This window comes from Pteropus vampyrus, unplaced genomic scaffold (genome assembly GCF_000151845.1).
Source record: "Pteropus vampyrus isolate Shadow unplaced genomic scaffold, Pvam_2.0 Scaffold66, whole genome shotgun sequence".
NCBI classification, from domain to species: Eukaryota; Metazoa; Chordata; class Mammalia; order Chiroptera; family Pteropodidae; genus Pteropus; species Pteropus vampyrus.
In genome coordinates, this window is record NW_011888847.1 from 2,077,176 (window position 1) to 2,093,233 (window position 16,058).

The 16,058-nt window shown below is 52.8% G+C and overlaps 1 protein-coding gene across 1 annotated transcript in view; it reads right to left on the reverse strand.

Annotated features, from left to right (window-relative positions):
- TTC7A (tetratricopeptide repeat domain 7A) overlaps window positions 1-16,058 on the reverse strand; it is a 104,382-nt gene that overhangs the window by 38,598 nt on the left and 49,726 nt on the right. Inside the window, exons 10-14 of the mRNA XM_023531281.1 lie at window positions 14,321-14,425; window positions 6,801-6,918; window positions 5,600-5,657; window positions 4,334-4,406; window positions 2,156-2,316 (exon numbers count right to left, since the gene is read on the reverse strand). Coding sequence (XP_023387049.1) covers window positions 2,156-2,316; window positions 4,334-4,406; window positions 5,600-5,657; window positions 6,801-6,918; window positions 14,321-14,425 — 515 coding nt within the window. The remainder of the gene's footprint in view (window positions 1-2,155; window positions 2,317-4,333; window positions 4,407-5,599; window positions 5,658-6,800; window positions 6,919-14,320; window positions 14,426-16,058) is intronic.

The window sequence follows — 16,058 nt, forward strand, 5'->3', positions numbered from 1 at the left end:
GAAGCAGGAGGCACCTCCCCTGGGTGCGCTGGGAGGTGCTGAGGGAGAGCCAGAGAGCCCCCCCACCCTCATCTCGGACAAATCCACCCCACTCCCGCTGTTCCTAGCACAGCATGGGCTTCGAGCAGATTTTCAAAGAGTGGTGTTAGCCTCCCACATCGGGCCAAGGGAGGTGACTCTGCCAGCACAAAGCATTCATCCCAGAAGCTGGGAAGAGACACTGCAGTAAGATGCCAGACGCCGGGACAGGGGGTCCGAGGAGGGGCTGAGCGGGCAGCATGTGAATCCCCTTCCCTTGTTTCCATCAGGACGGTTCTACTTCTATCTGTTCATAGTCTTAATTTACATGTAAGACTTCACTTGGAAAAAAGGACTTGCTGATAAAACAATATCTGATGACTGGCCTTGTGGCCAGCGGCAGACAACGGGTCACACCCTGTCACACAGGTGAGCCTGGAAAAAAGCAAAGTAACTAGTACTGGAAGAGGTAGACCTCTGTCCTTCGTGTATTTTCATTAAAAGTAAAAAATAAACTTCTATGCAGTAGGTCTGGATGCTGTATCGTACTCGGGATTAATGAGACAACATAACTATCCATTGTCCACGTGTACTTTTTTTTCTGTGTATTAGTATTCCCGAAGCTAGCTGCCTTTAAAGTGAATTGATTTCAATTTTAATAATCTTGCAAATGCGGGGTCGAAGCCAAGAGCCAGGGGCATCTTCTTAACACAAATAATGGGTTATGTTGAGTTGGCCACACACTGTCTCTGCTTACACCTGGCTGTGGGCAGCTGGGACCCACCTGGGCCAGGATGTCGGGTGGACGAATGGGGTCAGAAGCCAGGGTGCTGCGGGCAGAGGGGTGGTTTACTCCCAGGTAAGCAGGCCAATCTGCAGGATGAACGCCTGCCCGAGGTCTTAGTCACAGGGTCTTCCTCATCAGTGGAGCATACTGGGGAGCTTATGGTTAGGACACTCTGCTTCCCCCAAAGCACCTTTCCTGAGCCTTGGCGAGAAGGAAGCCATCTTCAGCAAAGTCCACAGGCCAAGCCACCCTCAGCATCCTTTGAAGGAGGCCGAAGGCACAGGAATCCTGGGGCTTTGCCCTAAGGGGCAGCCCTGTCCCATCACCTCTCACGGCTATGGCACCCACCAATTTTCCCTAATTCTCTGTGAACCTGTTTTCATTGCCAGCATAAGTCACCTCTCAGAGTAGCCAGGACCCTGTTTCTTTCTCTTGTCTGTGGCTGGTTCTAAATGCCCTCCTTCAGACCCTAAAATGGGACACCCTGAGAGTGGGGTACTCAGAGGCCCCTCCATTCTGGAACCACAGGGTTCAGAGAAACAAGATCTATCACACCCAGTATCATCTGCCTGGGGGAGGAGGGCAGAAGTCAAGCCAATCTCCCTTTTGTTCACTTCTGAAGAGCAACACACTCTCCTGCTGCAGCTGGCCCAGCAGGGTTCTTGTCACCAGCCCCAGAGTCCCCGTTGGGTGGCAGCAGGTCTTCTGTGTACAGGTGGGGCCAGGCGGGAGAGTCTAATTCTTCTTCGTCCACCCACCACCAGGGCCAAGTGCAGCACAAACCCTGCTCCACAGAGAGGGCCATCTGGGCGACACGGTAAATGGGAGTGTGGAGAAGCCGAGAATGGAAGGAAAAGCCAGGACTACCCTGCAGGGAGATGACCTCTTCCCCCAAGCCCACTAGCCTGCTTGGAGGCAGGGAAATGGCTCCCTTGGCCCGCACCAGCCCAACCAGTGTTAGAATCCCATCTGTGGCTGGCTGTGCCAGGGTTATAATGAAGTTACCTAAGCTAGTGTTCCCAGGAGGCTCAAATACAGAGCCCAAGGTGGAGTGGAAGCAACTTGACCACGTGTGTTTGAGCACATCCCCTCTGTGGTCCACGAAGCCCCTGTAGAGCCCTCAGATGCCACATAGAGCTCACCACTCCCCACGTGGAACCTCTGGACACAGAATACCAAAGCCATTCTCCTGCCCCACAGGTCCTCACCCTGCCTTGGCTCTCTAGCTGGGAGCGTGCATGCAATGGGCACTTAATCAGTGTGTGTTAGCTGGGCAGGGTGTGCATGGACTCTCACGTGTGTTCCTGACTGGCCAGCCCCTCAGCCCAGTGGTGCCCACAGGGAACTCACTTGAAGTTCTCAGGGTACTCCGTGATGGCCATGTTGATGACATCCAGTGCGTGCTGGTAGTGCTTCTGGGCGGAGAAGAGGAGTGCCAGCAGGTGGAGGGCATTGGCATCGTCCCTGCACACTTTCAGGGCCTCCTGCAGCTGCTCCATGGCGCTAGAGATCTGCCAGAGAAAGCTGCCAACTTAGCGATCTTCCCCAAGGCCCACACCTCCCCCCAGGGCTTTGGTGCCAAGTGCCAGCCATCAAGGAGGCACCGGGCTCAGGTGAGACCCTGGGCACTGGGGGAGCAGGGTTTGCTCTGATGAAAAAGCAAACCCCCAAGTCACATGGTAAGAGGGATCTTCTGCCCCAAGTCAGGCCCAGGAAGCTACTGCTGTCCCCACTCGAGAGTAAAGAGGAACAGGTGTGCAGTGCAGCACAAAGGATCTAGGTGGATGCCAGGAAGCATTTCTTAAACCAGGGGAGTGGGGGCTGTAAGGAGAGGCCATCAGGCCCTTTTCTCTGAACCTGTCCATAAAGTGATGGAAGCCGTCAGATAAATGCCCCTCTTACTCAGAGGCCCACAGTGGCAAGAGTTTGGGCTATGGGGTCAAATGCGGGGCACGGATCCCAGCTCTGCCTCATGCTAGTTGGCATCTTAGGACAAGGGACTTCACCTCTCTGAGCTGTAGTTTGTATGCTGCCAAATGAAGATGACAGTCATGCCCATTTCAGTGGCTGAGAGGACAAGACAATGTAGGACAAATGTCCTGCAGAGTACTGTACACCTTTGAAAATGTGCTTCCCTCTTCAAGCTCTCAAAGCTAGGCAGCTAATGACCAGGTAAGACCCTTCTAGTCCTGAGGAGTGTGTTTGTTCTCTTGTGCTCTCAGGCCTGGTGGTTGCATCAGCCCCTGTGACTATCACCATCCTCCCAGGAGTCTCATCATTCTTCTTGGAAAGTCTTGCTCCTTATCAAACCTCAGACACAGCACCGCCCCCCAACCCCTCGCCATGCTCCCTGAGAGGCCGGTACTTCAGGCCAGCTGAGGCCTCGGCTTTTGGTGTGCCTGGCCCTTGCCTGGTCTCCACCTGGCCTCTGCATAGGCCTGGGCAGTGCCAGGCCCAGAGTCCTCCCATAGGGACCTACCTTTGTGGAAAGGTCAAAGAAAGGGAACGAGGAAGCTAAGGTCAATGTGGCTTCCAACTTGGCTTGCCCATGCCCCGTGAGGCTGCTCCTGCCCTGGTGATTCCACAGAGTGGACCCCATTATCTTGGGCTGGGTATCTGAATCTGCAGCCATCACTGCTCAGACAGCCATACAAACTCTGGGTAGGATGGGCTGGTGGGCCTGAGACCCAGGCAGGCCAGGTCTAGCTTAGAGTCTTGACCCCATGATACTACCAAGATCTGAGACAAAAGACGCCATTCATCGGAGGTGTCTGAATAATTAAAGGTATTAAAAAATGCATCACCAAAGGTTTATCATGAACTAGACTGGCAAGAAAAGCACTGGTTCTTTTACAAAGAGCTAAAAATAAGTGGTCTCAGGTATCTTTCCGTCCATGATCCCGGGAGCACCAGAGCAGACTGATGCTCCTGAGAGAACAGCGCAGAGGTATCAAGTGCCTCATCCAGGACCTGGAAGTCAGGAGCCGTGGGTACAGTGGGGCGAGGGGCTGAGACAGTCAGGGGCAGCCTGGAGGTGAAGAAGGGACGAAGTTTACTGGGAGGAGGGGCGGGTACGAGAGGAAGAGGGGAGAGCAGAGGGAACGACAGACAGCAGGGCTGCCAGGGAGACGATGGCTGAGATAGAAGGACTCAGAGAGGGAGACAAGACAACTCAGAGTGACAACAAGTGACAAGTAAGGCCAGGGCACGCCTGGGCACCAGGACAAGGGTTTGAGCATGGGGTGAGAGGGAAGGGCCCTGCAATGAGAGTCAGGGTGCGGTAAGGGGAGACGCCAAGCCGATGCAGAGTGGAGCGCAAGGTAAAACAGGGGCTTTGCCTCATTATCTGACTTAATCCTTACTAGGTTCTTCTGAGGTGACATATGAAAGTGTTCACACAGATAAGGAAATAGAGGCTCAGAAAGGTCAAATCACTTGCATAGGGTCACATGGTCAGTAAAAGCAGTGGTGCCAGGAGAAGATCAGCAGCCCCCAGAGACCTGAGGGTTAGGTACTGTGAGGACCCACCTGTCGGACAAGGGCCAGCTGCAGGGAGACATAGAGGATGACCTGGGGGTCGCCGGGTGCCAGCTGCTGAGCTCTGTATGGGGAAAAGCAGCACCAAGTCAGTCATCAAGGGTTGGGCAACCGTTGTGTGACATTTGCTTCCAGCATGTCATGTGTTGGGGCAAAATGTCAGGGATTCTGCCTGGTCTAGCTTGGGAGGGTGCCCAGCTGGGAGAAAATGGCAGGAAGCCACAGGCAGCCTAAGGCAGGGGCAGTTGGCTACTCAATCGCTAGCTCTGGCTGAGGCAGAGGGCTGCCTGGGAGGGGTAGGATTGGGAGTGGGAAGAGCCCCTCTCCTCTGGGCAGCTGTTAGCCTGGTCGTGGCCCTGCTGTGGCCTTATACAGAGCCTGGAGCCTGCCCTCTCCAGCATGGGACAGAAGGGAATACTTCCCTGAGGAAGGGGGGGGTGAGGGGGGGTGGGGGGGAGCAGGTGGCTGGGGAATGAAGAGGCGGCAGGGGAAGGAAGGAAATGTGCCCCTACCCTGGGCGCTCTGAGGGGGTTGGCCAGGATGGGACTCTGACCTCCCTGAGTTCAGGAACAACCTGCCCCAGGAGGAGCTGCATGTGCCCCATGTTCTGGGGAAGCTGGCAGGAGCCTGAGGAGCTTCCACATCAGTGCTGGGGGAGGGGGCGGGCATCGTTGCGGGACGAGACACATAGGGCTGAGGGAAGAGCCCTGCTGTGGGGCCAGAGGAAGAGTTGGGGAGGGATACTCAGGGGTCCCTGGGCGGTGGTAGAGAGAGGGGCTCAGCAAGGATGGGTCTGAGGGAGAGAGGGGTGTTGCTGGGGAGGGGCTTCTTTGCCTCCCCTCAAGTTCCTCCAGACCCTGAGGGTGGAGGGGACCCCTTGAACTGGGGAGGGGCCGGGAGGAGACAAACACTATTTTTGAGCTCCTGCTGCAAGTAAGGCACTATGTAAGGTGCTTTCCTGCTTTATCTCAGGTAGTTATCACAACCATAATGAGTTGTTATTCCCATTTTAGATCCCTGAGCTCAGGAGGGCTGGGGCTCAACCTGGGGCAGGGAAAGGAAGGTGACGAGTATTGAAAGGCTCAACCTGCCCATCCAATCCCAAAGGCCTGCTTCCTGTGTGAGTTTTCAGAGACTCAATTTCTTGGTCAATAAAATGGATCATGAACCTTTGCTCTGTATACATCGGAGGGTCCACCGACATAAAGCATGTGCGTGGGCCACCTCGTGCCTCTGTGAAATTTGGGCCCTCCTCACCTCTCCAGTGTCTGCAGTGCTTTCCGGTGCAATTCATCCTGCTTGCATTTCAGAGTCGCTGCAGGAGACAGGATGAAGATGCCATGACTGGTGCTGAGGAGTGCTGAAGGGGCCAACCCAGCCCTGTCCCACCCCAGGGCACATACGCTCTGCAGGGGGAGGCCCCATCGGGCCCTGTCTGGCAAATGCCTGCACTCACTCAAGCAGCTCTGGACTGATGCCACCCCCTGCCCTGGTTACCAGGGAAGGGTCTTCAGAGTGGGGGTAGGGGTCCGCCCAGCCCCAGCCTCCCAGCATGGCTCTCGGCACACCAGGTCCTTCCACTCGCTGCTTCTGCCACCTGGACCCGAGCCGTGAGGTTCCCACATCCATTCTGGCCACATGCCTCCTTGGGCTTCCTTATGAGGTTGCTATGGCTTTTAATTTTTTAAACCATTTTAACAAATTCTAAGTGTACAATTCAGTGGCATTAAGCACATGGACAATGTTGTTCGACCATCACCAATCTCTATCTACAGATCTTTTTCATTATCCCTAACAGAGAGTCTGTACTCTCCAAATGCCAACTTCCTTCCCCCAGCTCCCTAGTAACCTCTATCATACTTTTGGGGGCTGATTCCTATCCTGGGTTTGGTCGGGGGTGGAAACATCACTCCCTTTCCCTCAAGCTGCAAGGATACAGAAGTAGGTGGCTGCTTGATCCATGGGGGACACACAGCTGAGCTGGCAGGCTTGGGGAGAGAACGCCAGGCTCTGAGTGGCAGAAAGGAACCCACCCGCCAAGCACAAGTATTTATTAAACACCTTCTATGTACTCAGCTTTATGCCATGCATGGAGGGGGATTTGAAAGACTTTAAAAAGTCACAGCGGTGCTGAGGGTAAAGGTGAACCAGAACGAACCAAAACGAGGGTCAAGGCTGGCGGCTCATTACAGCTGCCAGCACCAGCATGGACTCTGCCAGGAACTGGGGCTGGGCCTTGAAGTGGGGGAAGAATGGGTTGATGAAGAAGGCACGTCTGGGAGTGCTGAAGTCTGGGTAAGAGTGGAAATGGGACTGAGGGGTGCGTGTGCATGTGTGCACATCCGTCCTTGAGGAGTCAAGGGGGCTGTGTTGGGAGGTGGGAAGATTGAAGTTGCCTAGGAGGCCATCAGGAGGCCTGATCCACCCCAAGCATAGGCTCTGAGGCCCCGGCACTCACCGTCAGTGGCCTGTAGGCTGTAGGTGAGACCCAGCGCCAAGTAACCCTTGGACAGGAACTCCCCGGCTTCTTCCCCGAGGTCGATCACCATCATGGCAAAGCGCTCTGCCTCCTCCAGCTGCAGAGAGGAGAGGCCAAGGTCAGTAGAGGGGCTTTGCTGGACTTGGCATATGGCTGCTCAGTCGCCAGCATGGGTCACTCAGAACTGCAATTGCTCATGTGAGGGCAGCGTGACCAGAAAGGCCAGGTGGCTGGTCTGAGGCCACACAGCCAGAGTGGAAGGATCAAAGCTGTCACCTCTACCAGTGACTCCCTGGACCTCCCCATCCACCTAGGGGCCTTGTGCTCAAGGTCACAGGGCACTGCCTCTCCCAGAGAAAGCTTCCCTTGCCCCAGGGACCTGCGCCTCCCAAGACATGCTCTGCTGAGAGCACGGACCCAGGACTAGGCCAGTCTGCCAGCTCCTTTCCTTGTCTGGCTTCTGTAGGTACCTGCATCTGTCCCTGCCATGCTCAGCAGAGGGAAGCCAGGGGCAGGGTAGAGGGATAGGCAAGGCCTTGGTACTGGGCCTGGGGGACACTGCCCACCTTACAGAGCAGGCAGGCTGCTGTTCCTGCTCTGCCTATGAGCTCGCTCCCCAACACCGGGAGCTCAAACCTTTCAGGGGAAAAAGGCCTGGGGCCATTTTTGTCCTGGAAGCAGCAAGGACTGTTCCAGTTGGAAAGGGAGCAATTGGCACAGGTCACATGTGTACATATCATCATGGACAACATGTAACACGAAGAGAGGGGCGTACACAAAGTAGGCCTCCCAGAGCTCTGGGGGCACCCATGGCAGTCAGGTCAGTCAGCGAGGCAAGGGACAGCGGTAGGCCTCAGCCAAGCACACTCACAGCCCACAGGCCTCCAAGAAATGCCCCCTTCCTCCTTCCAGGTCCAGGAATGTCATCTGTCCATATCTTTGGCATGGCAGTGTACCCAAGTTCGTGTCACCGAGAACAAAGATGGGTATCGCCCCATAGCAAGGAGGCTAAACAAATCATACCCAAAGCCCACTGCCACCCAGATGTCAAGGCCCTTTTGTGTGGAGTGTCTTCCCCCAGTAGAGGCCCACGAAGTCAGCCAACCAGGAAGCAGAGTCAAACCTAAGTTGGCTTCTGGCATCCAAGCCAGCGGGCTCCGCCCTGCTCCTGTCCCTTCCTAGGCCCACCCCACTCCCTCAGGAGTGGGGCAGCTCTGTGCATCTTGTAGCCTGACTGCTGGCCACAGCTAGAGGGTGGGCAATGGGTTCTCCCTTCTTGGAGTGTGAAGTTGAGATGCTGAGACAGAGGCCATCAGTGTGGGGAAGCAAGTTGAGCCAAGTCCGCCATTTGGGTGCAGCTGTGATGAGTTATGTGCAGGAAAAAGGCTGACAGAGCAGAGAACCCAGTCAGTGAACAGAGAGAGAAAAAATAAAACCAAAGTACAAGGGAGGCAGAAGGGTGAGCTGACAGCGCAGAGAGAGATGGCTGAATCCCTCGGTGGCCCAACTATCCCCGACAAACCAAATGCTGATCAGGGCAGCCCTCCTGTCCCCTCGCGGTTGAGCTCAAGCTGCTGGCCTAGGCAGTGGGACACCTCCAGGTTGGAGAGCTGGTCAATGAAAAGACAAGGGATTCAGAGAGCTGGGCCTCTGACTCCATCGGAACTAAGGAGCTGGGGTTTAGGGGGAGACATCAGCTCAGGAAATCCTGTAGCTGCCTGCTGACCAGCCCCAACTGGCTGGGTAGGCCCAAGGCTGGAGATACAGATCTGTCTCCTGGAACACCTGGCCCAGCAAGACTCAGGAAGGCTGCGGGGGCCTGAAGTGAGAGCTAGGTTGAGAGAAAAGCACAGGAGGACAAGCCCACTGACACCAGCCCTGATTCTGGCTTGGCGCCTGATCACCCTAGGGGTCTATATAGATTTTGTACCCCAAAGGTCCTCATCTGTAAAATAGGGAGTTGCATCCCCCACTCCAACTGCTCCTCCTGGAAAATCTCCACTGAAGCGTCTGCAGCTTCTGTGCTGGGCCCAGCTGGGGATGCCCAGTGACAAGGGGCAGGATGCCTGATGAGCTCATGGAATCCTGTGAACCGACAAAAAGGAGGGCGAGACCCTGGAGAAGAAGGTGGCTCTTAATTAAGGCTCTACTGTGTGGGGTTGCCATGGGGTTTTGGGAGCTCCAAGGCGGGGCTATCATGTGGTTGGGGTTGTCCGAGGAGGCCTCGTGGCAGAGGGGGGACAGGAAGTACCACGGGAAGGGTAAGTGAGGAAACGGCACTGTTCGTCCTTCCTAACATTCCCATTGCTGACATGGCTCATCTCACACCCCGTCTTTAGACATCATTATGCCTCATTCAAAAGGAGCTGGCTTTTTTATAAACCATCAAGTGCAAGTTATAAAAAAAAAAAAAAAAAACAAACCCATTCCATGTGTAAACACTCTGCCCATGGCCGTGTCCTTCTACTTGGCAAACACCAAGCTTCTACCTCTGGCCACCCGTTTAGAGAGGGTACTGGGAACAAGGCTCAGCGATTACTAGCAAACAGAAAATTACTCTCCAGTACACACGCATCATATTCTGGATTAATAGAGCGCACCATCCTTTAGCTTTAAAAAACGAAAACATACATCTTTAGCTTGACTGACTTGCCGTCAACTCTGACCCCCAGGTCAGTAGCTTTCCTTCTCCAGTGCTTGCCAGCCTTACCTATGTAGTTTAAAATGGTCTCTAAGCACAGTGTCAGCATCTGCCTCAAATCAAACTCCCAATGTACCATTTTCCTACACAGCCAACACTATTTTGATTTCTATTAATGATCAGAAACAAATTAACTTTTTACATGTGGAGTCAATGTAGTGATTATGAAGGAAAAGAAATATTATCGTCTATTAAATATGAACAACCTCAAAATACATATGTATTTTAAATATAAAATATGCATTTTTATAATATATATCATAAAAATATAAAAAATATATTTTATATATAGTTTCATGTATATGTAAATGCGCAATTCCCCTTCATCTAAGACAAGAGTGAGATTCCTAGAGCCTCTGAGAATGTGGCTTTGCCACCTTTGTCCTGAAGTCCTATAATCCCACCCGAGTCCAGAGTCAGCTCCACACCCGTGAACGGTAGTCTTCACAGAGAGTGGGGCAGCCTGGTAGCTAAGAACACAAGCCCTGGGGCCAGACATACATAATTATTATTAGTTGTAATTTTACATCTATAATTTTCCAGAATTTTTTTAAGCTTCAGCCTGAGATGTGACAAGTGCCATCTGAGTAGATCCCTCCCCTATAAATACATGATCTCAGTGACAAATTAGGAAGTGGCAACAAAGACTCTCCTGGAATCCCGAGAGGGGACTCGGCTGCCTGCCTTGTTTCTGTCTGGACCCTGAGTCACAGAAAAGGAGTTAATTTACCCACAGGCAAGCGGGGTCTCCACAGCCCTGGGCCGTGCATTGTGCTGGGCTGGCCGGACTCTGACCCCGACCCACGGTCCAGGAACCACAAACCTGCCCTTTGTCGCAACACTCACCCCAACAACACATAATACACTCAGATTTTTTCTATCTATTCTCTAATAGTCTATTCCATTTTTTTTTTTTAAATAGAGTTTTATTTCATAACCCACTAATGGGTATCAACCTGCGATGTGAAAACCAAATGGGTGACTGAATAGCCCAGTGCCTGCCCATCTACAATCATCTTCATCCCCACCTAGGACCTTGTTGGTCCTTTCCAATCTCCAGATGCTTCCTCCTGTGGCCTCCAAAGTTAACAGCTGGTGACTCTGTAGTTGTGGTCACTGCTTCCGCAAGATTCACTCAGGTCCCAGCACTAGCCCTCTTTGCTCACCATTATACTTCTAGGATGAGGGGTTTTCAAAGTTCTTTTCAACTGTTCCCTACTCAGTGATACACTGCTTTTAATGCCTCCTTTACCTACAGCAATCATGTAACTTTGCCACAAACCCAAGTGGAGATCTTGGCCATCTCCCCCCCTTGCAATTCCAGAGCAAGTTAGTGCTTTCCAGGCCTTTCCCAGCCCCAAGGCCACCTGATGGAATGGGTGCTTCACAGTTGAAGGTTCTGGGGCACAAGGGAGCTTAGGGGACCCACCCCAGGTCACATGGCCAGTAAGTGGCAGAACTGAGTTTCTATTCCAGGTCTCCTGACTCTACGTCTTGCTCTCTGAGCCTCCTGATTCATGGCTGCCCTCTGGGGTTCTTCATTTTTCTCCTCTCTGGCCCTTTGGGGAAAGGACGCACTGAAGGATAGCATGTGTTGACCCTTTGCTTTCGCTTTCCATAAGTAAGAACGTTCCCATGACTTTACAAGTTCCTGCATCTCTCCAGTTGTCCTAATTTGGTCCCAACGGGGATGGGCTTTGGCTACACGCTTTGCTCACACTCAGGCTGTCTTCTTCATCTTGCTATGGGCCAAACAGGCTGTCCGCCTGGAAGCTTTACCGTCCTCCAGCTTCCTGGGAACTAGAGAAAGGTCACTTCTGAGCCTGCGGAGCTTTTTAAAAGAGCACCTCCAGTTTCTCCTTAGGCCAAGATCTGTTGTTATCTGCTCTTGAAAATGTACTCTTGTCTTCCTGGGAAAAGCAGGCACTTTTCCTAAACCCCCGCAAGCTAGAGCCAGCATTCTTTCTCCCCTGCCTCATGAACACTTAATCTATCTTCCTGGCTCTCTCCACCCCTGAATCTGAAAAATGAAGGCAATAACACAAGAGCGCAACCTTTTTGACAGCCTGCTATTTTGAAGGGGGTGTCACAGGGATAGCTGCCATTTACCAGATACCTGCAAGGGACACCACTAAGCAGGAACACCGCTCGGCTCTGATGTTCACAGCCACCTATAATATTGGATGTGATTGTTTCCAGGTTACAGATGAGGTGCAGAGAGGGTAAATAACTTCCCTAAAGTCACACAGCACTAAGTGGGTGGGCGGGAATTTGTACCCTATCCTCTCTGCCTCCAAAGCTTGCACTCTTTCTACCACCCCATACTGTCCCCTCAGGAAGACTGACAGGATCGCAGTCTTTTCCAAAGGGGATCATGGCCTGCTTTTCCACTTCACAACCTTTTCTCCCGTGCATGACACACAGTACATATGCACACCCCCATCTCCTATCCTCCTAGAAAAGATCCCACTTTTTAAATAAACGAATGTTAAATAATTGTGTTTGGAGGAATAGTAAAAAATCGTTACATCTCCTTTTTATCCTGCCCAAATAACTGGTTGGTGACCCTGGAGAGACAGTGGCCATGCCAAAGCAGGAGGCTGCCGCACACTGCTGTAACCTAGGGGAGCCACAGGCTCCTCTAGCTTCTCCAGCTGCTGCCACCCCGCTGCAAACCCCATGTCAACCAGCATGCGACTGTGGAGGTAGGTTCCTCTGCCCAATCCCCTCCCTACCCACTCTCGCCCAGGGACAACCTTGCTTGGACCCAGACACAGCCTGGGACATCCCACACTGGCTCTGGGCATAAGGACAGTCCCTGGGGACAGCAGGTGCTCCGCCTCTAGGCAAATGGCCATCCAGTCTGGTTTCAGCCAGCACAACTCGTTTTTCAAATGTCCTAGTTTCAGCCTCCCTTCCTGCAACATGGGCCAAATTCTCCACCCCCAGATTTCTATCCCTTGCTAGTAGGGCTTGGCTGGGCAATGGCTGGGCAATGGCTGGGCCTGCTGGAGGCCAATGTGAGCCAGAATAGCTAAGAAGGCAGGAAAAGAGGTGGTGTCAAACACCTTTCAGGATCCATGTCCTGTCACAGCACTAGCACCCCTCTGCCCGCCACGGTCAGATCCATTCTTTCTGCTCACAGCCTTGACAATAGAGTCCTGGGCTGCTCCCATCCCAGCCTCCATGGAGAACGGGCTGCCTTTGGCTATCCACAGCCTGCTCTTGGCCCAGTGGCAACCCAGGGAGCCACAGAGAACCACTGAACCAGATGCAGACCTCCCACACCCATCCCTCCCAGCCAGCTGGGATGGGTATCATTTTATAAGATATTAGCAAACACCTACTTTATGCAGGGTTGTGTAAGGGAGAGGGGCTCAGGATGTAAGAAGCTCCCCATTTAATCAAGAGAAAGACAAGTGCCATATAAGGCAGAATTCAGTGCCAAGTGATTGTGTTCATTGGCAAGTAGGATCCATCCAATTAGCGCCAGGCATTAACTCAGGGCTGGGGTTTGAAGGAGGAAGACAGACAGTTCCTGCCCTCAGGAAACACCGCTGATTACAACGTGAAGTGCTAGAAGTCCAAGGCAAGTATAAGGGGGGCTCTAGGGAGCTGTGAAGGGTGAAGTGTGTGGTCAGGAAAGGCCGCCAGGAGCACCCCACTTCCCCTGGCCCTCCAGCACAACCCACTCTAACTCGCACCCGATTTAAACGCAAGCTCAAACCAGCCCCCAAATGCAAATATGCTCAGCTGAGGTTAAACAGCTCACCCTCCTCCCGATTCAGATGACAAGTCTGCATGTTTAAGTTTCCTTTTGTGCTTTTCTATTTATGTTGTCATTGATTACTTTGCTCCTAACTCATCTGATTTCAATTTGGACTGATTTGATCCTAATTTTATTACCATGTAATCTGAATGCACATAATTACTGTAATTATGCTGCTGAGGGAAACAGCTCCTCCACGGCGGGAAGACCTAAATTTAGGGCTTCCTGGCAAGGGCGGCTGTTGGCTGGGTGGACCCACAGCTACTCGGAGCCGGCAGCCTTGGGAGTGCAGGTGCCTTGCCCTGCCCACCTCAGTGAGACAGGTATTTTGGGCTTCATCCCAGTGAAGGGCTTGAAGCCCCTCTCAGGAGCCCTGGGAACACGCAGGAGTGTGAGTTAGGGTTGGTGAGCCCACCTTCTCTGCAGCCTCCAAGCTCACACTACCACCCTCTGTTGCAGTGCTCTGCCTCGGTGTCTCTTCACTGCTGGCACCCACATACCACCCACATCCCAAGGGTGCCCCACCTTTAGAATGCAAGATGCCAACAGTCTCCCTGAAAAGACTTGGGGAGCAAGAGGGTTCTCCTGTTAATCATGGGGCTGGGGAAAGCAAGCTATGATGAAAGGGCCTGCCACTGGGGTTTGAGAAGTCTGGTTCTAAGCTCATAACCACTGCCCAATCCCGCCTCTGTGGTGACCACCTTGGCCAGAAAGGAGGCCTCCGTCTCCCTGCTCCCCACCCATACACACACACTCACTCAGGGCTGGAGTCCAATGCTTTTCCATGAAACTCAGCAGTGACCCCCTCACCCCATACACACCTGGATCTTCCCTCAGACCTCTAAGCCCAGTCCAAGGCTTCCTCCTCCAGGAAGCCTCTCTGACCCATCCAGCCTTCTCCATACCTTATGTCATTTATACCACCCTCACAAAGCAAGACGAGGACACTGCCATCTCATGCCCACCTGCTACCATCCTCCCACAGGAAGACACCAGGACCTGGGCTCTCTGCCCCCGCAGCTCACTCACCCAGTGCAGGGACCCGATGCAGACCTTGGCGGCCATCAGGGGCACGGTGGGGTCTGAGGGCCGCAGCTTCACGCACTCCCGTAGCAGCGACACAGCGTAAGCCGACTGCAGAGGAAAGAGCAGGCAATACCGTCACTCTCTGGCCTTGGTCAACAGACTGGGTGCCTTATGCATACAGTGGGGGGAGTTCCCAAACTACGTCCTTGCTCTGCATCTGTTTCCTCTCAAGAGGCAGGAAGAGGGCCCAGTAGGAGGAGCCCAGGCAGTGTGGGCAGGCAAGTCCCTCCTGTGCCTCAGTTTCTTTATTTGGAGAATGGAGGCTGTGACCCTTGCCCAGAAGAGATATCACAACAGATAAGGTGACAACAGATGGACACTCTTCCAAAGGAATTCAAATTAAACCACAGAAATTTTAGAGGTAGAAAATGGTTCTCTCAAACTTCTAAGTTCAACACTCTTGGATTAACAGATGATGGGATGAAGCCAAATCCACATGGGGACTTGGAGGCAGGGCCGGTGGTGGGGAGTGGAGTGGAAATGTAAAGGCTGGCAGAGGAGAGAAGCAAAGGTGGCAGAGCCACAAAAAACCTCCAGATAGGAATCTGGGGATCCCCCAAGGCTTCAAGGACTCAGCCGCAGAGACAGGGCCAGTGTGGACCTGCTGAAGATGACCAAGTATGGATGGAGGGCCAGGAGGGGAGAGCATACGGAGCCAGGCAAGGATATTACTAATCACAAATGAGAAGAATACCAGAAAACACTTCTCTAGATCTTACTATGCACCAGACATTGCAGCAAGTCAGAGGGCCAATTCTGGCCCTCTGTCTGCTTTTGTTCATAAAGTTTTATTGGAACTTGGCCACACCCATTCACGCATGTATTGTATATGACTGCTTTCATGATAAGAAGGCAGAGATTGCTTGGCTTGCAAAGTCAAAAATATCAAGTATATGACCCTTTACAGAAAAAGTCTGCTGACCTCTATTCTAAGGGCTTTATCAATAGTAAGTCATTTGATTTTCACAACTCTCCTATGAGATAAGTGCTATGTCTCTAACCACAGACGAGGAAACGAAAATGCAGAAAAGTTAAGTAGCTTGTTCAAAGCCATACTGTCCATAAGTGGTTGAGCTGGGGTTTGAGCAGTCTGGTTCTAAGCTCATAACCCAACCCTGCCTCTGTGGTGACTACCTTGGCCAGAGAGGAGGCCTCTGTCTCCTTGCTCCCCACCCATACACACATACTCACTCAGGGCTGGGACCTTTTGATTGAATCCAATGTTTTTCCATGAAACTCAGCAGTGACCCCCTCACCCCATACACACACCCAGCATGCAAACCCCCCATTCCAGTGTGAACCCCAGGCAGGCATAGACATGTGCCTGTAACTACAATTCCCCTATACTGGGCCCTACTGTGGGCTGAGCCATTAATTAGCTCTTGGCAACTCCGGAGGTACTGATGAGGAGATGGGGCTCTAGAAGGCTCACTGTCCATAGCATGGTGTGAGGAACTGGCGGCTGCAGAACTGGGACCCCATTTGTCTGTGTTCACTCTAGACCCACTGCCCCTTGCTGGCTACCCCTCCTTTTCCCACCAGCTAAGGAGGAGCATTTCTCAGCCCAGATGTACCAGATTTCCTCGGGCTCTAGGCTTAGGCTTATTAGGCCAATTCCAGGTGTCTCAGCCAAGGGCCTGCTCTGTGCCCAGTACTGGGCTAGGGATAGAGGAGTTCCTGC